At 42.2% G+C, this 21,200-nt stretch overlaps 1 protein-coding gene across 1 annotated transcript; it reads left to right on the top strand.

Annotated features, from left to right (window-relative positions):
- Positions 1-238: 238 nt before the first annotated feature.
- Positions 239-18,392, top strand: FAM76B (family with sequence similarity 76 member B). The gene is made up of 11 exons (XM_015411046.1): positions 239-492; positions 2,884-2,948; positions 4,235-4,289; positions 4,833-4,988; positions 6,461-6,660; positions 7,598-7,645; positions 7,775-7,855; positions 8,476-8,611; positions 15,112-15,213; positions 17,836-17,962; positions 18,136-18,392. The coding sequence occupies exons 1-10, from the start codon at positions 334-336 to the stop codon at positions 17,923-17,925; spliced, it is 1,092 nt and encodes a 363-aa protein (XP_015266532.1). The 5' UTR covers positions 239-333; the 3' UTR covers positions 17,926-17,962; positions 18,136-18,392.
- Positions 18,393-21,200: the final 2,808 nt, after the last annotated feature.

Here is a 21,200-nt window from a genome sequence, read left to right as displayed (position 1 = left end):
GATTTCATCCAGGCTTCCTTCCATGAAAGAAAGTTTCTCAGTGTCGATATTACATTAGCCTGGCTTTTCCCCCCTTTTGGTCAATATTCTTCTGCAGCTCAGTTTGTCAGTGTGAGCTTGGAAGGATATTCACCTGTTGTTTTGTCAAACTCCCCTGGGGAAATTCCAGGGGAGGGGGGAGTGTGAATGTGTGAGGAAGGAGCCACAGCCGCCCGAGGGGGAAGGCCTGCCCGCCTGCCTCCGAGTCTCGCGCCCCGGTCGGTCGGTTCGGTTGGTTCTCGGCCGGCCGGGGTCGGGCCGTTGGCTGCTGCCTCTGCGCGGGGAGGAGGACGGATGGCGGCAACATCCGGGGCCTCCGGGGTGGCGGCGGTGACGGCAGCGGCGGTCGGACCTGGACCCGGCGCGGTTGCGGCCCCGGCCCTCTACGCCTGCACCAAGTGCAACCAGCGCTACCCGTTCGAGGAGCTCTCCCAAGGACAGCAGCTCTGCAAGGTGCCGCTCCCCAAGGCCGGAGGGGAAGGGAGGGCTGGGCCGGGAGGATATCCGGCGAAGGCCGCGGGAGGGTGGGGTGTGGAATGAAGCGGATGCGGCCCGGAAGGCTTGTCTTAAAAATAAAGGGGGGGTGGCTAACCAAGTGGCTGCAGAAACTTCTCGGGACCCGTTCTGGAAGAATACGCGGGTTCTGGGTCTCTTCCCACGTTATCTAGTGAAGGCTCTTGCTACTACTAGCGCTGCTTTATGGAGCCGTAGCCCAGGGAGAGCTCCTGTTGGGCTTCCTGCCAGAAAAGGCATCCAGTATCATTTTTTCATTTTCTCTCCTCCTCTCAAAAAACCCCCATGTAGAGTCTGTGAGTCCTGTCTGTGGTGCTGTTACATTGCATTTTTTCTCTCCACTCCCGGTGTCAGGAATTTAAGAAGCTAGGCTAGGATGATGTTACAGTGTAGACTATATCAGTTTTGGTGTTAGGTAAAAGTAAAGGTTCCCTTGCTCGAAAGCCAGTTTTCAAAGCCGAAGAGCCAGCGCTGTCCGAAGACATTTCCGTGGTCATGTGGCCAGCATGACTAAACACCAAGGCGCATGGAACGCTGTTACCTTCCCACCAAAGTGGTACCTATTTATCTACTTGCAATTTCTTGCTTTCAAACTGCTAGGTTGGCAGGAGCTGGAACTAGAGATGGGAGCTCACTCCATCATGCGGCACCCGGGTCTCGAACTGCTGAACTACTGACCTTCCACAGCCTGCAGTTCAGCGTCTTAACCACTTGAGCCACCGCAGCTCCTAGTTTTGGTGTTACGATAGGGCTTTTTTTCTGGGGGAAGGCACCTGAACAAAATTCTTTTTAAAATGTTTTAAAGTTGTGAGTTTTCAGTATATAGATTGGAAACTTAATTTTCCTCTTGAGAGTTCCAGCATCTCCCCCCCCCCCCTGGCGTCCCACGCCCCCCCCCCCCCCCCAGAAAAAAAAGTCCTGGTTGGCTGCTGCCAACAGAGGAGGAGAATCCAACAGAGAATGCTGGGTTTTGGCAACATCCCCTTGCTTGGTGTGCTGTGATTGCAGAATGTTTTTTGTTTGTTGCATGGTTGCGCTACTGTAAATGCTGTTTATTATTAGAGGTGCTGTAGGTATTTGACTATCAGAATTTGATGTACAACTCCAAACTATCAACAAGACTGAAAAGCACTGATCTGTTTTAGTTTGTTGTGACTTTAGTTTTTGTAAACAGCAGCCAGCTTCATCAGATACATCTAGGGGTTGAAGCATTGTAGAGGACACGGAAGCCTCTTTGCAAATCTCTTTGATTTTGAGCTTGTTTCCCACTAAGAACCAAATCACACATTACATTATCCATGTAATTGCCACATGCTGATTGCACAGGGAATTGTCATTTCTTGTTTTAAAACTCTGAAGGTTGTCATTCAGATGTGTTGTGTTCATATAATTTCTGCTTAGTGGTTAACCACAAGCAAACAAAGTTGTATTTGTAGACTAAACATACAGTTGGTTGAAGAAGCAGAGACGGTATTTTGTTTCTTCATCTTATGTGACATAAAGGTAGAAAAGCTGCTTACAAACACAGTGTTTGCCCACCCAGTTTTACTGAACGTGGTGACTTCACATACATATGCTTCCTTGTCCCTCAGCTTTTGCATACTTGTTACCAGTAACTTCTGGTAGGGATGATTCCATTAGTGTACTTCTGATTGTGTATACATCTGCACTAATATATTTGGTGATCCATCATGCATATGATGTCTTCTTAATAGCCTGTAGGGTGTCCTGGTTCTAAATTCTGTTCAAGTAGTGATTACATCTCCACCATTTATGATGTGCTTTGTACGTTAGCTGTTGTTAATTTCATTTGTTAAAACCTGGCACATATTGGAGCGTAAACCGACATACATTTGTCTGTATTGACGATTGTCACTTAATGTATGTAACCAAGTGATTTAAGCTGGGTAATAACCTGATGGAGCATTCTTGGAGATGAGAAGTGACAGCAAAATTTCAGACAAATAGGAAATACCAAAATGTCTTGAAACAGCTGTGATTAGAGGAAGTGCGAAGATCTCAGAGTTTCCACTAAGCTCATGATCCTTGAACTTGATTTCTTGTGAGACGGACGCACTTCATATTTGTTAGACTTTTTAGATTCGACTGATTCAGGAAGTCAGAGCAAATAGTTCTTTTTGGAAATGGTTAAGATTGGTTAGCTGAAGCATTTGTCAGCAGACCCTTTGTTGACATATGCTTTGGCTGACCAATCTTAACCATTTCCAATATAATTTTAAAAGGCAAAATGAGGTGAGCTTGGAATGTAATTGATTTCACATTAGTAAGCAGTTCTGACTTACCTTTTCTGGGTTTTTTTCTCCCTTTTAGGAATGTCGCATTGCCCATCCCATGGTAAAATGTACCTACTGTCGCTCAGAGTTTCAGCAAGAGAGGTATGTCCTTGCCATGTTAATTCACGGTTGCAAACAAAAAAGAAATTATTGTTGGCCTCATAAAGGTACATTCATCCATACAAAGTATATCAGTTGGATTCAAATGAAATTTACCTTAGAAGCAAAAGCTGAAATTCCTTGTTCAGCCTTATAAGTGAGAATGTGACTGCTCACTCATCACTTCATGCACCCAGTTCTGTCCACTGTGCTCTTCAGCAATTCCACATCAGGTTTCTCAGAGCCACTTCATTTTGTTAATTTTTTAAACTTGCGTCTGATAATGAGATCAGCATAGAACTGAAGTTGCTTTCTATTTCATTGGTGACTCAAATGCTGCCAAGTTTAACTAGAGTTACACCCATCTACGTTCAGTGAAGTCACTGACATTGGAATGCTATAACTTTGCTTAGGATGGCACTGGAAGTTAGCTTGTGATAGGTTAGAATTCCAGTTTCTTGCCTTCTGTGTTGTTATCCTCTGATAAATCCCTGTGCCTTTAAACAGAAGTTTACATCTGTGCTGACAGTCTTTAACCATTGTTAAGGTTGGAAACTAAAATTACCTCTAAGATGGAAAGCATTGGGGACAGAAGAGGATGGTCCCGTGGCCCATTCACTATCTCTTTAATGGAGTGTACATTTGTTCCAGTGGTTACTGCATTCATCCTATTTCTTTCATTTGATGCATTAGATGTTTTTCCGCATAATGCTTCCTTTTCCACCTTCATCAAGGCTGCTTCTAAATGAGTGCAGATAGCAGATTTTATCTTCAATTTTAATTTTCGAGATCACCCACTGAACAAAATATTTTAGGCTCTTTGAGGAATGACGTTAGTGATGTCTGGATTTTTGCTTTAAAGTTCCACGCTGTTGGAATGGCCAGTCAGGGCCCCCCCCCCATTTTTTCATCTCAAACATTAATTCCTGGAGGAGTATTCTGAATGCAGGGCAGTAATCAAGTAAATTAAATTGTTCTTTTTGAGATTGGGGTGGGAGAAGGAAATCTGTTACTGAGTTCACTTGTCTCTTGCAGTAGCCATCTGGAAGACTGGTAGAGCTCATTTTTATTCACAGATTAGTTTATCTGTTTTGCATGCATTTTTTCATTTTTAGTAAAATTGTAAAATGCTTATAATAAAATAGCTGAAAGATTGTCTTTATTCATCAAAAATCTGTATTCTCTGAACAAAACAGAATTCTTGAACAGTTAACACTCTTAATTTTTTCCCCAACTATGTTACAGAAATTAAGTTTAGCCTAACCTGCCTTTTGTTTTCTCTTTTTCAGCAAAACTAACACAATATGTAAGAAGTGTGCCCAAAATGTGAAACAGTTTGGAACGGTGAGTTGGCATCTGTACATTATTTTGTTTATTTACTTCATGTATACCATGCTTTTCTCCCCAGGGGAGACCCAAAGCGACTTATAGTGTTCTCGCTTCCATTTTTATCCTCACAACAACCTGTGAGGTATCTTAGGCTGAGAAAAACTGAATGGCCCAAGGTCACCCAGCAAGCTTCCGTGGCAGAGTGGGGATTTGAACCTGGAATCTCCCAGCACTATACTGCACTGATTGTAATCTTTGTTACACTGTTGTGAAACCTGTAGCTAAGGGTAGAGTTCTGCACCAATGTGCGTAGAGATTAATATTGTTCATTTTTATGTTTTTATAGGTTTTGAAAGTAAAGAAGTAATTTCTTGTTCTGGTTATAAAATGTAACATAGTTTTAATGCAAATAGGATGTTTTTCTGGACATCTATAGAAAATTGTTCAAAATGAACAGTTTTACTTTTTTCTTCCAGTTCCAGGTCATTGTCATTTACAGTACTGGCCATTTTAAACAATAAATATTTTTTAAAAAACATTGTTCTCTTGTTCCTGCAGCCAAAACCTTGTCAGTACTGTAACATCATTGCAGCTTTTATTGGCACAAAATGTCAGCGTTGTACAAACTCTGAAAAGAAATACGGACCACCTCAGACATGTGAACAGTGCAAGCAGCAGTGTGCTTTTGATCGAAAAGAAGAGGGAAGGAGAAAGGTATGCTTTTGGCTGTTAGAGCTTTATAGATAAGAGCATTTTTGAGTTATTAATGTAAGCTTTCCATAATAACTGCAAGGCCTTGGGTTGTTTTAAATCAGGATAATGATACACCCGTGCCAGGAAGACCATTTGCCCACTTCTGGCAGGAAGGCCCAGGCAAGAAGTGAAATTGGAGTTTTCAAGGATTGCCAAAGCATCCTCTGACATACTTACATCACATCTGGGTTTTGGGGTGGTCGTGGCGTCACAAATTGCCAGATGTCATTTGTGTCCTGGGCCCCTCCTAGGAAGCTCCTTGGGATGCCAGCTAGCAGCCTGATATCACTAATTTGTGCCCTAGTCATACATACTTGAAACTGTTTAGGCTACACCTGAGGAATACGACATGGATACTGGGGTCTGTCTTACATCCATGTAGATGTAACATTGGGATGGGGTATATGTGGATGGAATCCAAGCTACATACTTGTTTTTGAGGGACACCTGTTGCTTATGTTTTGCAAGAAACAAGGAGGTACTTGTGTGTGGACATTCACACGTGTATCTCTCCCCTCCCCCGTGGGCATTTGTATCCAGAGTCTGTCTCTACAGATCCAGGTTTGATATAATACTTTAAGAAAGGACATGTGTCTTAAACAATGTTAAATCTATTAAAATAAGGAGAACAGAGTAAAATGTAAAAAAAGAGGAACATTTCAAGTGGTAAAAATATGTTGGTGTGATACTTACCAGCCTTGGTGTGATACAAACTAGCTTTTCCAAGTTACTTTCAAATTAAATTTCTTCAATGTGCTTGGCATATTCAACTTAATTTTGGCAGGCTCAAATAAAACATTATAAGCAAATTAACTTTGGCTAGTCTCATTCAAACATTCTTAATGAATAAGATGCCCAGTCATGACTCGCTCTTGGCTAGTGTACATTTGACCATCACAGAATTCTTGAGGTGGATTTCTTGGGTGGCAAGCTAACAATGTTTCTAATCTACATTGTAACTTTTGCAAAGTAACAAATACATCACCTGAAAAATTTCCTGTGCTGAGTTTTTCATTTACTCCAGCTGAGAACTTTTCACTTCCCCATTCTCTTATGTTACCATGGATGTTGTCATGTTGTGACATTTAATGGGGTAAACAGCTGTAAGTGAAATAGGTTGAACAAAATTATAAAATGTTGACTAGACCAGTCACTCATCTTGAACAGGAGGGGACAGAGCCACCAGTATAGTCCTAGTGTCCATATATTAAAGTCAGATATCTTCAGGTCATACAGTTACTTTGCAACCCAGCTTTCAGCAGAGTGTCTGACATGTTGAATTTCATGTGCTGCTGAATCTTCATTATATTTGCAACTTGTTTGTGTGTGCAAGAGTCACAGCAGTAGTATTTGATCATTTTATTTTGGCTGTTGTGTGTCTTTTTAGCACTCAGTACGTGTAACATAACTTGCTGCGAATGATTTCCCAAAAGGTTGATGGGAAGCTGTTGTGTTGGCTCTGCACTCTGTCCTACAAGAGAGTCCTGCAGAAGACCAAGGAACAGCGGAAGAGCTTGGGGTCAGCGCATTCTAACTCTTCCTCCACGTCTATCTCCGAAAAAGACCAGCATCATTTGAAGCATCACCACCGCCATCACCACCATCATCATCGTCATAGCAGTAGCCATCACAAGTAAGTGCTGTGAAAGACCAAGGAACGGAGCTGCTCTGTTGCTCTTGTAGGCCACAGTTAGATTTAGGATACAAATGATGAGAGGAGCTAGAGAGGCTGTGGCTCAGTGGTAGAGTGTCTGCTCGGAATGCAGAAGGTCCCAGGTTCAATCCCCAGCATCTCCAGTTGAAAGCACCAGGGAGCAGGTGATGTGAGGGAGGCCCTGGAGGGAGGGCCTCTGCCAGTCTAAGTAGACAATACTGACTTCAGTGGACCGAAGGCCTGATTCAGTATAAGGCAGTTTCACGTGTTCATGATGCTCCTGAAACAGCTAATACCAAAAAGGAAGTCAATTATTGCTTTACATGTTGTGGAAAAATTCTGCTAATGCTGCTTCTGAGTTCTTTTGGTTTGAAAGTACGATAATGGCATGGAGAGACCTTGGGCCACTAAAAATTGCCTTAGGATCTCATTCTGAATTTCAGTAACGCCAAAAAATGACATTAACCAGATTCCATTTGTCCAGGGGAGCCTTGGCTTGTATTTTTCAAACAGGAGCCTCTCATGCTGTAGTGCAAGTTGCTTTTCAACCATGTTGATAATGTCACGGGTGTCTCCTGCTCAAAGGGTCAGAAATCCCCCTTGGTGTGCCCAAGACGTTGAAGCCCAACTGCATCAACTTCCATATACATATACGTTTGGGCCACATCAGCTTGTTTAAAGTATTATTTACATGTAAGAAATGTTAACCAGCAGGCCTCTATTTGCTTTAGTGCAGATGTTCGTGGATACAGCTAAATTACTTTTAAACATGGCCCCTTTTTGAACAAAGAAGAACTGCATTGTATGTTTATTTGCGCAATAAAGTGCAAATTCCAAATAAAGTTCATAGAGAGACTGCACTTGCCATGTCGCCGGGGTTGTCACTGTTAAGCCTATTCTGCGTTCTGTATTTCAGAATCAGCAGTCTGAGTCCAGAACAAGATCAGGGATTGTGGAAACAGAGGTGACTGTTAATTATTTTATTCAATCTTGTATTTATCAAAAATCAAACCTTTGTTAAATTGTTGTGTGCATTTTGTGTAAAAGTAGATGTATATGGACACACATGAAATGGTCTGGGGTTTTTTTCCAGCCATAAATCCTCTGCAGCTATTCAGAATGAAACTCCAAAGAAAAAGCCCAAAATGGAATCCAAGCCATCTAATGGAGATAGGTAAAATTTAGAATTAAATTTTTTCTTCTTGCAAAATTTCCTATTCTGTTGTGTAGAGTACAGTTATTTGCTGACAGGTGCAATTCATGCTGTGCCTTCCTTTTATTCCCCCCCCCCCTTGTTTTATTTCCCATATAGTTAATTCCTATAATTTTTCTTGTTAAGATGTATCTGCACTTAATGCTTCTGTCAACTGAGGAGGAAACTAACTAAAATTAGAGCAAAAGGCATGCAGCCAGACATTAGATGCCCCTTTAGCAACAACAGTTCAGTAGTTATGCAGGTTTGAATCTGTTGCTTTGTTCTGGTTCTTAAAAATGCTTCCTTCCAAATAAATTTTGTTAGATGAGACACTGAGCACCTATATCAAACAGTTGGAATTTATGTAAAAGGTAGCTGCTTCATTTAGTGAGTATTTGACCCTTTGAAGCTAATACTCAATTATATTTCTGCAGGTGTATATATTGTGTGCCATTAGTAAGCTAATTTGCCAGTTTCATCCATTTCTGTCAGGTACATACTTTTTTTGCATTAGTCCTTAAGGATGTTTGTGAAACTGTTACGTTTGGAATATGTTTTTTCCTCCTCCTTTGGTCACAACAAATGCTGTTATTTTACAGTAGTTCTATAAATCAGTCAGCAGACAGCGGAGGCACTGACAACTTCGTCCTCATAAGTCAATTGAAAGAAGAAGTGATGTCACTTAAACGTCTCTTGCAACAGAGGGATCAAACTATTTTGGAGAAAGATAAAAAGGTAAAAAACCCTGTAGTCTGTACATATGTTCATTTGTCGTAAAGGTGAAGGTTCCCTTGCTCGAAAGCCAGTCAAGTCCGACTCTAGAGTTGCGGTGCTCATCTCTGTTTCAAAGCCGAAGAGCCAGCGCTGTCCAAAGACGTTTCCGTGGTCATGTGGCCGGCATGACCAAACACCAAGGCGCACAGAACGCTGTTACCTTCCCACCGAAGTGGTACTTATTTATCTACTTGCAATTTCTTGCTTTCGAACTGCTAGGTTGGCAGGAGCTGGAACTAGAGACGGGAGCTCACTCCGTCATGCGGCAACTCGGGTCTTGAACTGCTGAACTACCGACCTTCCACAGCCTGTAGTTCAGCGTTAGATGTTCCACCCTATTATTCCAATCTCAATACATAAACAAAAAAGGAAAGGACAAAATAAACCCTTACAAACAAAACAATATACAAATTTAAATACATTCAAATTCATTAAACCATCTGATCATCTATAACTTAATCAACCATCCTTTCTTTTCCATCTAAACTCCCCCAGTCTAATTTTCAATTTAATTTACCAAATTATTTTCCCTCCAATGTTTTATTTTTATTATTATTTTTTTAAAAATATTCCCATATTAAAAAACAAACAAACAACCAAACCAACAAGAAAAAGAAAATCTATCAATATCTCATATCATGCTAAGCCAACATCTAAATTAATTATGTCCTTATATTGTTCTATTAATCTCCCCAGTGGGATAGTAAGATGTAACATTAAATACATTCAAAAGGTCAAATATTCCATTTAATCATGTATAGAGTATAGATCCTTCATTGTAGGTTTCTACATAGTTTGTTCTTCCTCTTAAACATCAATGTTCTACACGTGTCTTCTTTCTTTGTGCCTTTTTTGGTTCATAAGCCTCTCTTTACACTTCCTCAGCCATTCTGTTCTCCATTTTTTACTATTCTCTTTAAATTTCCAGGCCCGTCTTTTCCATCTTTTAATCCTTTCGGCTCTTTGTCTCTCTTTCTTCAACCCTCGCCTGTTATGCTTACATAGTCCCAATTCCGCATCTCTCCGTTTTATTTTAAGTCTCTTTCCAACTTCTCCACACATCCGACTCTCCTTCTCCTGTGAAGTCCCTGATTTCTCATCCTTAGAGTCAATACTGCTCTTGCTTTGCAAATCACTTAGTAACTCCTTCTCTGTGGATTGTTCCTCTTCCTCTGTCTTACTAACTCCCGTCCAGATGTTGTCCAATCTTTCCGTTATTTTTATGCATGCCTTTTTACATTCTTTTTGGACCACATCCTTCAAAATGTTTAGGAACTGCTCAATAGTTAGTTCACCCACTTCCGCGTTCTCATCATACTCCTGCTCTCTTTCCATCCCATTCGCCATTTTCATCAAACCCTCCAAATCCTTTCCCTCACCAAAACAAGGTTCTCTCTATCGTCCTTCAATCAAACAAATTCTTCTTCTCCTTACCGGCTGCATCAGTCCACTCAACATGAAGACGCCAACATTTAGATTTTTTTTCTTTCTTCCCCACCTCAGGCAAATTTACGCCCCTTATTTCTCCCAGCCGTTGTCACTCTTACGTTTGGGCATTTCCATTTTGGGGAATTTCCTTTAAAACTCCAGTAGCACATACTCAAACTTTCTTCCTTCTCCTGAGTTGCCATTCTAGTAGTCTCAGTTCTTATTTTAATTAAAAACAAGACCGGATGGCTGCGGCTTTTGCCGACCTTGCGCGCCCAGTTTTTCCCCTCACCCCCGGAGCTGTTTCTGGGCACCCCTCCCCCGCTTGCTGAATTCGGGGGGGGGGAATGACGCCCCCTACTCCAGCCCTCACTCCGAGAGGGCTGGCCGAGTTCTCCCGACACTTGGGAGACTCGGTAAAGTCCATAGAAAGGACGGGCGGGACGGAGCGAGCCGCACTCCGCCTGTCGCCATGCCGGCGCAGTCCCCCCGCCACCTGCAGTCTTGATGGCCAGGAACCACCCACTTGATTCCTGCTAATCCAGTCAGTAAGAATGCAGGAAGTCCCCATGGTATGAATGGGTTGTTGTGGAAGTATGTAAGTCATCTGCATCCTGGAATGCCATGTCCTGTAGAGTTTTTTGTTTTACTGTCAAGTCACAACCAACCTGTGGTGACCCCATACGGTTTCCATGGCAAGAGATGTTCAGAGGTGAGTTGGCATTGTCTCCCTCCGCATAGCAGCCCTGGTGTTCCTTGGTGGTCTCCCATCCAAATACTAACCACTGTTAACCTTGCTTAGCTTCTGACAATAGCAGGCTAGCTCGGGCTATCCAGGTAGCCTATAGAAACCTATTTAGTGCATGATGTAGCTGAACCTCAGTTACAATGAAGTGAGTTCTAAAATGGGCAGACACTACTTTCATAAGCTTACTTGTACAAATCTGAGATCTCTTTCAACAATTGGGCTGTACTCCAGACATAATGATGCAGTCTGTCAGCAGAGACATACCATCAGTTTTTAGTAGGCAGCGTTAGAGACCTATTAGTTATAGAGATTATGCTATGGAGACAGGAAATTACTGCCCCTAAAGTACAGCCATCTCACCTAAAAACATGCAACTAATCAAATTTTACCCATACACTTGAGGTATTGAAAAGCACCAGGGCAGAATTAAATCTGTCAGCACTTACAAGGCTTTTTTTTTGCCCCCCCTGTTCATGGTGGACTGCGTGGCTTGTCAATCAACACATACCTGAGCCACCTGTGACATATTTCTGGTAGGTTGTTGCACAGGCTGAGGGTGAGAAGATGGGTCATGTGACATTCGTGTCTACATGCTGCACTTTAATGTCCTTGGCTGTTCTACTCAGAAACTGATTTTTTTTAAAAATCTCATTAATGGATGTCTTTACCAGCCCAGACAGGCATTCTATATAATGTGATATGGCTGCCTAGTTTTAAATGAACTTCATCCTCATAGGGATACTGCTCACTTTGTAGTCCCATCACACATTTGGTTACCTTGGTATTCACAAGCATCTAAGAAGACAGTGTGGTATAGTGTTTAAGACCGTTCGACTACTACCTGGCAGACCCAAGTTCTAATCTTTACTCGTGCCATGGAAGCTCACTGGGTGACTTTGGGCCAGTGATATTTTATAACTAACCTCAGGGTTGTGGTGACGATAAAATGGAGGAGAGGAGAATAACCTCCATTAAGGAGAAAAGCAAGGGTACAAATGAATTAAATAAATAAAAGACAGCACTGGGCATTCTCTGTTCAGCCGGACATGCTTTTCAACCTGATATGATATGAGGAATATCCCAAGGTTTCTTTCCTTTGCTTCCTGCAGTAGGAATGTTTTCTCTGTGATGAGCAGTGGCCCATCAAAGCAAATAATTGTCACACACTTACGCAGTGCAGAATTAAACAATCTATACCCTTGTTCTTATAATAATTTTACCGCTTATAGTACTTTCGAATCAAAGTATAGTGCAGATTAAATTACATGCCCTAACCACATTCTTACAAGCCCATCTCGAAAAGGAACAAAAATTTCTCTCGTAGGAAACACCTTTTAGAAGGAAGTTCCACATTTTGGGCACTTTACTCCGAGGTTCCACATTTTGGGCAATTTATGCTGAGGGTAACCATTAATTACCATTACAGCTGGTAGAACAGAATAGGTCATGTAAAAAGCAGTACAAGTAGAAAAAAGCTTTTTAAGGTTGTTGCAGGTTATACAACATGACATTTCTAGCCTCTGTTGTATCCTCGCTACCCATCACCTAGGTTCAGGGGTCTTTTTAGTCCAGCCTCTTGCTTCTGACAAGATCAATCAGGTGATCTTAAGAAGCCCATGAGCAAGACATGTAAAAAATTGTTCATGTATCTTTGAATTAGGCTGTGTTTTAAATTGCTATTGGACCATATGAGGAAAAAATTACTCCCCAAGATGTGTTTTTGTTTAAATCTAGAATACGTTTTAAATTTTAGAACAGCAATTTTGTTGGATCTTGATAGTTCTGCAATGAATAGGTATAGAGCAAGTTTTGGAGGCTCATGCAGGAGGGACATTTTCCTGTCCCCTGCTGGTCCTTGTGGCCCGTGCTGTGATGAGAGCTCCCCCCTCCCAGCCCGGAGACTGATGGGGGCTGTGCAGAAAGCACCTGCCTCTCTGCCATCTGGCTGGTGGAGAGACTTGGGAGTGAGAAGGCACATCTTTTGAGCTGTCTGCTTCAGGTTTCTCTGGCACTGGCCAGCCAGTTGACTGAGGGAGACGGCTGAAGATGAAAACATGTTAATCACTTTTTCTGCTCAAAGCTTTGATACTGACCCACCCACCCGTCACCTAGCTTGGAGCAGAAAAGATGCACTTGCTTCTCCAGGTCCCCTTCCCCTCATGACTGCAGTTGGTGCTCTTTTTAGTTGTGATTTGCGCATAGACATTGTTTCTCTGGGGGGGGAGGGGTCCCCCATTTTTATATTTCAGCATGGGGATTTATCCAGGTTTGTGGGGAAAATGGCCCCATTGTGCAGATTTTTTAAAATTATTTTGACAGTATTCAGAACTAGATACATTAGAGCAACACTTTCACGCAGAGGATTGGCCATGAGAGACTGGGGCACCTCACTAGAAGAATGCCCTCCCTGCTGCTTTCTTTGCATCTGAAGAAATAAATGTTGTTTATGTGGTTTCGTGGTCTCTGATTCTCTTGTACTTTAGGTGAATCGATTTCTTTAGCAGCATGTTGCCCTTTGCCAGCCGGTAGAACATGGAATAATGCAGCCACTTCTGAATTCCCATTGGACTCCCTGAGTATAGAGAAAAATTACTGCTTTAACAAAATAGACAAAAGCTCTCCAATGAAGGCTACTGGGGGAATAAAATGTTAAAACAATTAAAAGCTCCAACAGCAATGGGGAAGGGTGGCGTTTCATAGGCAGCAAGCTGGAGCAAGCATTCTCTTCCCCTTGCCTTCAACAAGGACAAAAGAAGCTCTCCTAGACAGCATGGGGAGCATTCCCCTTTTTGAGGTTGTGGCTGTGCATCTCACTATCAGTCTGCAACACCACAATAATACTGAGACAGACGACTTTACAGCTTGCTGTAAATTCAGTCTGGAGTTCTCTGATAACTGGGTGGGGGAGATAACCCACATGCCCAGTGTTGTACAGCTGAAGCTGGAGATCTCTCCCATCATCCTCCCCGAGTAATCACTTCGGAGAAGGCCAGGACCCCAACTGTTGATGGCATTAGCTGGGGAGAATATTCCCCCAAATCCTTCCAGTATATTGAAACACATGTGCAGTGCATCAAAATGACATGGCTTTGTTTTATTTAAAACATTTCTTTGCTGCCCCATAGCGCAAGGCTCTTGAGGCAGTTTGTATCATAGTTGCAGCTATCATAAACAACGAAGTTAAAACCACATAAACAACAAACAGCAGTGGAACAAAAATAAGCTTACTCTAAAACATCGTGCATCAGGGTCTCCAGAAGGCAGAATAAAAACAGTGAAATTCAAACCAGCCACCCACCTGCTCCAAAATCCACCCTAATCTCCCATTTCTTCAGATGCAAAGAAAGCAGCAGGGAGGGCATTCTTCTAGTGAGGTGCCCCAGTCAAAGTGCCCCAGTCTCTCATGGCCAATCCTCTGCGCATCCAAGGGTGGGGGAAGAGATACCACAGGGCTTCCAGTGCATCTCAGCATCTGGCTAGGTACAAGTGGGAGCGGACTGGGGTATCCTTAGGGTACTCTGCTCTTTGTGCATTTGGGGCTTTAAGAGTGGCAGCACTGATTTGTACTCAGAATCTGATAGGTTGAGATGTATTTCCATGGGAGGTGTAGCTATCTGTAGCCCAGTTAGCAGTACTGTTCTCCACCTTAACTGGTGTTTCTGAACTGCCTTTTAAGTCACATTGCAGTGGTAAAGCACATTGCAATAGGCTAATCCGGATGTTAGAAATGAATGCCAGCACACATATTTTTTACATAGTAGCGAACGAATTTGCAGCCACCCTTAGAAGTAGTCTACATAATGAGATTGCTATTCTCTCAGGACCCTTCAAATTAGTACCATTTGTTTTTCACAACTTAATTCTTTGTAGTCTCAATTGCTAATGTACTGGCTGCACTGCAAAAAAATTGAGATAAGCAGATGTTTCCTAACAATGCTTCAGAAGGCATCACAGGAGAGAACCAAAGATTGGGGATAATGCTGGCATCTGAAGCCTTGTTCTGTTTGTACTCCTGTTTTTGTCATTTTTGCTGTTTGAAAGTTAGGTGTATCTGTGACTAGCTAACCCCTATAACAGAGCTTTGCTTCTTAATACTAAGAGGGGACATAAAATGCATATACGATCTAGGAATTCAAGCTCTCATTGCTTTGGGGTTTACTTTTAAAAAATACGCACTTTAGAATATTGCATTCTTACTGTAAGTATGCTAGTTTGTTTTGAGAAGATGGCTGTTTAAATAGCTGTATGTGTTAATTTTCCTTGTAATTCATCCCCCCCCCCCTAGTTGACAGAGTTGAAGGCAGATTTTCAGTACCAGGAGTCAAACCTGAGGACAAAGATGAACAGTATGGAGAGAGCTCACAAGGAAACTGTGGAACAGCTTCAGGTAAAGCAGCACAATAGTTCAAACACATGGGAGGGCTTACCTGCTCATTGCGTATTCCTTCTGTTGTGTCCGGGTTCACCATGAGGTCTTTCTATCAGATGTGTACTCATTTTCCCAGTTCTCTGTGTATTGGTGTTGTTATGGATCAGGGAGAGACAGCTTAAGCCTTCCCTGGGTGCTGTTTTCCCTAATGAAATGAGTGCTTTTTGTCCCTTTGGGGTAGGAGGTGCATGAGTACTGGTGAGACACACAGAGGTTTTTTGAATGTGCCTCCTGAGGTTGTTGCAGGTTAGGGAATGATGCAGGGGAAGCTTAAGCTCCCTTTCTCCACGCACTGCCATCCTGATCCCAGCTGAACCCCCATGACCTGGGAACTGAGGTCCCAGAGGGGAACTTGCAGCCCAGAGCAGGTCTGTGGAGGCATGAACGACCTCTGCCACTTGTTGGGAACTGCAGAACAAATTAAATAGGCTATAATATAGGATGGGATGGGGCCATGGCTCAGTGGTAGAGCCTCTCCTTTGCATAGAAAAGGTCCCAGGTTCAATCCCCAGCATCTCCAGTTAAAAGGACCAGGTAGGAGGTGATGTGAAAGACTTTGACCTGAGACACTGAAGAGGCGCTGCCAGTCTTCGTAAACAATATTGACCTTGGTCTGATTCAGCATCAGGCAAATTCATGTGTTCATGTATACGGTTTGAATCCAGGGACTTTCCCCTACCCAAGACATTTATGATTGCCAGTGGTTCAACCCACACTCTAATGGTGATCCTGAGTGTGTCTCTTTATTTCCCTTGAGGTGAAGGACCACATGTCCACCCTTGAACCCTGGTTTACCTGTGTTATTTGAAAACACTTCTGTCCCACCACAGCTCCTTGGACTCAAGGCAGCTAACAGCACAGCAGCCAGGTTTCAAGGACACAAATCCTAACAGGCAAATGCACAAGAAAGCACCCGCAGAAATAGTCCTCCAGCAACTGGGGACCACTGCAGTTTTTCCTTCACAAAGACTGAGCAGCGCAATACTTAGTGGAGCTTTGAGTCAGAATGACAGGTGCATGCGCTGGGTCCCATGGCATGACTTCAGTACCAGAAGTCAAATTTGAAAAGTATTCTTGAGTAAGTATCTTAGCTGCCCCCAAGGCTGTTCTTTCAAGGCTTCTTGTGCAGTCATTGTATTTAGGGAGACTGAATTAAGATAAGTTTCCTGTGGGGCTGTACAAATTTTTTTTTGCACCGGTATTTTTCATTTCGGCTCCATTGGAACTGGGAAAAAATTGGAATTCCCAAAAAATCCCAGATTCCAATACCGGTATGCTATTCAGATCTGGGATTTTTTGGGAATCCCGAAATTTTTCAGGACCAATAAATGCCAGTAAAAATATAGAAGCCCAATCCTAGGGCTGGCTTGGCTTCTCCTCCCCCCACCCACCCCCCAGTTTAACCAAACAGCAGGAGAAGGCAGCACAGAGCTGCGCATGCAGGGAGCTGTTGGCTCCCCACAGGCACAGTATTCCTAGCTGGGCTGCCCTCTCCTGCCGCCCCGTTTAAGCCCTGCCCTGCCTTCTCCTGCTGCCCCGTTCAAAGATTTGTTTTGTTTTCCCAAGAAACCCGGATACATTTGGGAAACTGAAATAACCGGAAAAATACTCATAAGGCATTTTTTGGCTACATTTTTAGTTCAGGTAGATCCAAATGAACACCCCTAGCTTCCTGCTTGAATTAATATGTTACCTGTTCTCCAGTATGACTCCTACTATGCAGGGGTCGTTTCGTAGAAAAAGAGCTAGGGGAACTCATTAGCATAACTCATTAGCATATGCCACACCCCCTGACATCACCGGAAGTGTGTCATAAGGCCACACCCCCTGACATCACCGGACGTGTGTCATAAGGCAACCCACACCGCCCCCAACGGTCCCGGCCGGCGGGAGTACAAGGAAGCCCCGCGAAGGCCCTCCCTGGCCCCAGGCAGGCAGGGGTGGGGAGAGGCAGGGAGGAAGCAACTTACCCTCCCTCTTCTGGAAAAGGGCAAGGGAGGAAAGAGTTTAAAGGCCCCTTTTCCCTCATCCCTGGCGGAAAAGTAGCTGCATTTGAGAAAGATTGTTTTATTACTTATCACAGAAGCCTTTGAGCCTACACTTTGTGCAGAGTTGTGCCTTTGGGAATACAGTTTTGGGAAACTGAGCAATTGCCTTGGGTGTCTTCATTCACTGAAATTAAAACTGCTGCCTTTGAGCACACGTCGGTTGGTAATATTTAAACTAAATATTTTAAATATTAAACTATTTAAACATAAAGTAGTTCACCTACTGTGGATCTAAGGCCTTTAATGGTTTGCTTCAGAAACACACATTTCTACTTGGGTGGACGAGAGAGTATGATTCTGCTACTGACTGTTGTCAGGGTATTGCTACTTGCACCCGCGACGGGAGCTGAAGCTGGGTCTTGTGGAGCCTTCACGGCAGTGGTACAGAAATGGAAGAGGCAGGCTTCATCCAGGGAGAGCTGACACCAAGAAATTCTTTCATTGCATTGCGGAAAATGTTTTTTTGGTATAAGCAAAGCAACATCAAAGGCTTACGAAACGCTAAAGGAATTGGGTGTTTGCTTTCTCGCAGGCAAAAAACCGAGAGTTACTCAAACAAGTTGCAGCATTATCAAAGGGCAAGAAGTTTGACAAGAGCGGGAGCATGCTGACATCTCCGTGAAGAGCAGGTTGCTTGCAGAGGTGTGAATATTCAAAAGGTAAAATGATTCCTTAGTTTTGTGTCATAAGAAGAAAAATATTTTTACGCGCATACAGAACAGCAAGCCTGTCACCATGTCTTTTTGTAACGGATAATGCAGTGAACATTTGGATTAAAACACTTCAGCCTGTTTGAAGAAAGCTTTTAAAACTTCTTTTTTTCTTAATACAGGGAGCGTTTTGCCAAAAACGCGTTCAGTAAGAGCAGGTGCTCTTTTTTTAAACCACATCATGCAATAACAAGTGTGACCAGCAGCAACTTGACGGAGCCAGTCTATCAAGCATCGCTGCGAACACAGACTTACTCACTGAAATTTGGTTTTATATGGAGCGCCTGGGCAAAAACAGAACTTGGCCTGGGCTCTGGGCAGATTGGCATCAGGAAACACTACCAACCATATCAATACTACAGCAGCAACCAGTTTTGGGAAGAAAGAAGCAGCAGTGGACATATGGCAACTGAGGTGTATGTGTTGGTCAAAACGAGTATGCTGAAGATTTTAAAAATCACGGTGCTTTTATTATGAGTCGCTTAAACCTTATAAATATATGTAAAAGAATTTTAACAGTTTTATTCTTAGTGATTAGTGTTTTGCATTTCTTGTGATAGAAATTTAAAAGAGAGATTCTTTATTGTAAGTACCAGAACAAAATGTGGGGTTGGTTTTTTTTGAGAATTTACTGTAGACTTTTTCCTCTTGCCAAGTGCCTTTTATCCCAACTGTTTATTTATAGGAATGCTGGTATCTTGTATATAAGGTGGTGGGGGGGGTTTTTTTTAATCGTTGTTTTTGTGTGTATATATAAATATATATGTGTGTGTACAGAAGAATTTGACTGCTACGATCAAAGTTGTTAGGATGCTAGGTGAGGTGCTAAGAGCTGGTAAGCAACAGAAAAAAATATTGGCTGTAGATAACTGTAACAGATGTGTCTGTAGAGTTTCTTAACTTTTGTTGTGCCTAATTTAATTTTTTTGCTACACTAAACCACAGGGCTTTTAAAAGAATATTTCTCTTTTGTCTCAATACTAATTTGCTTTGTTGTCTTCATGTTGTCCTAAATTGGATGATGTGAATATTTCTTTCAATAGCATTTTACTATAGCTTAATGCTTCTTTAAAAATTGGTTAGAGAAGCATGTCTTTTTTTAGTAGTACACAGTAACAACCTCTCCTCCCTCCCCCCAAAATAGTTTTACAGTTCTGTGCACATAGTCACACAGTAATTGTGTGTTGTGACAGATAACCTGGGAGCTACAAAAATGCCCCATGGACACTTCCCACTGAGAGGGAGGAAAAACCCTTCACTGCAAGGGGACTGTATAGCCCTTAGTAGCCCAACAGCCCAGTTGGATAGCTGCTCAGTGCAACCAGAAGCACATTGTGGATTGCAGGGATTGGATGAGCTGAAACGGCATTTGGTTCCACGCTGTAAGAGCCATACAGGCATGTCCTAAAGCAGTAGCTTCCAGACTGCATCCCAGGAGATTTTGGGATTCCATGGAAGTTTATCAGTAATAGTGGGGATAGGCTTACCAACCTTCATCTGTAATGTGCTGTTGTAGGGGTAGCGGGTCAGGAGAGGGTTAAGTTCTAGTTAGTTGCACGCACTACGGTGATACTAAGATCTTAGTGGTCAAACCAGCTCTGCATGAATAGGCGTACTCCAGAACTACCCCCTAACCAATTCTACAGGACTCAGGAGTTTTTCAGCAGATAGGCAGATTTTCCTTAGTAGGCACCAGTGGGGGAGGGGGAAAACTTTGAGAGTGGCTTTTTGAAGAGAAGCGGTGGGGTCAGAGTAATTTTATTTCCTCTGTTAAAAGTTCTAATCAGTGCTTTGTGATCTTAATACAAGTAACTAAGAAAAGGTCAGAGCTTGTTTCAGAAAAGCATGCTTTCACCAGCTTTAAAACAAGCTGTTTTTTTATGAAATGAAAAGCCTGTTTGATACAAGGGATGCTCAAGTTACTATTCCAGGAATTAGTTGCACTTCGGCTAGCATTACGCTTTGGTTTGGAGGCCCTGCAGCTACCTGAAGTTTGGGAGGATTTGTTCCCAAGAGACTACTGAATAATTGTAATTTGAAAGGGGGGGGGGGACTGCTTTCTACAATATTGAGATTTTTTTATTTTTTTTGTATACTAAAATGAACTTTGTAAGTTTATAAATACTATTTCCAGATCTTACACAATTAACGCAGCTAGGGTAGAATATACTGCTGCTGTCCTGTTGGACTGTTCAGTCACTGAGGAAGGTTTTTTAAAAATTACAGACTTTCATTTCATAGAATTTTGATATCTTTTTCCAGTCGACCAGCAACATATCATTAATATATTCAGGTTTTTTAACAAAAGGTCAAAACTCTTCTCATGAAATTGATACTGTTGAATCAGAGCATTCCCATGGAAACTTTCTGTGCTGCAGTAGGAATGTTGTAGAGAAAGAGATTCAAAGTACTGAAGTTTTTTCCAAGCCCAATATAAGGATATTTATGGGATTTCACATTCGATTAGTAAAATATCATTTTGGGTTTTTAAATTTCATAACCTCTTTTTAACTTGGAATTTTTAAAGGCTAGACACTAGTATATGAAATTCTGGAGCTGTAGAGTATTTTCACGATGAACCTGATTTTTACATAGGCTTTCACAAGGTGATGCGTTGTATTATAGTGTGCATTTTGGTCAGTTTTTCCACTGTTTGATTAGCATTGAACAACAACGGTCACTTGGCTTGAGTTATTTATTTTTAACCCTGTGAATATTGCAGCCCCTTTTTAGTAATGTCTGTGTCCATTTTGAGGTGGAGATGTTAAGCTTGCTACACATGTATATACTATTGAAATTCTGTACTGGAACACATTTGACGGTCAACATTTTTGTACTTTTTTCTAAATCCAATATTTCACAATAAAAGCTTGTTAAAACATCAGTCTATCCATCTTCTGTTATTCTGAAAAGTCGTATTACCTGTCTGGTTTTATCTGCCTTGGACTGAGAAAAGGGGGAAAGGTTAAAGATGCTTTTATTTTATTTTATTTTATTTTTTTTGGGGGGGGAGTTTCATCTCTATGCTAGCTTGAGCAGACAGTGGCTGGATCCAAAAAGCTTCTTGAATGCACTCAAGGGCCTGAGAAGACCAGTGGGGTTTTACCTTTTTTTCTTAAGCATTTTGGGTCCAGCACAAACCTATGCTTGAACTTCTCATCTGTGTCGACCATGATTCGGCATAAAG

Source organism: Gekko japonicus, unplaced genomic scaffold, assembly GCF_001447785.1.
Source record: "Gekko japonicus isolate JY-2015 unplaced genomic scaffold, Gekko_japonicus_V1.1 scaffold503, whole genome shotgun sequence".
Classification (NCBI taxonomy): Eukaryota; Metazoa; Chordata; class Lepidosauria; order Squamata; family Gekkonidae; genus Gekko; species Gekko japonicus.
The sequence above is the reverse complement of the archived record's forward strand: the minus strand, read 5'-3'. Positions and strand labels throughout refer to the sequence as shown.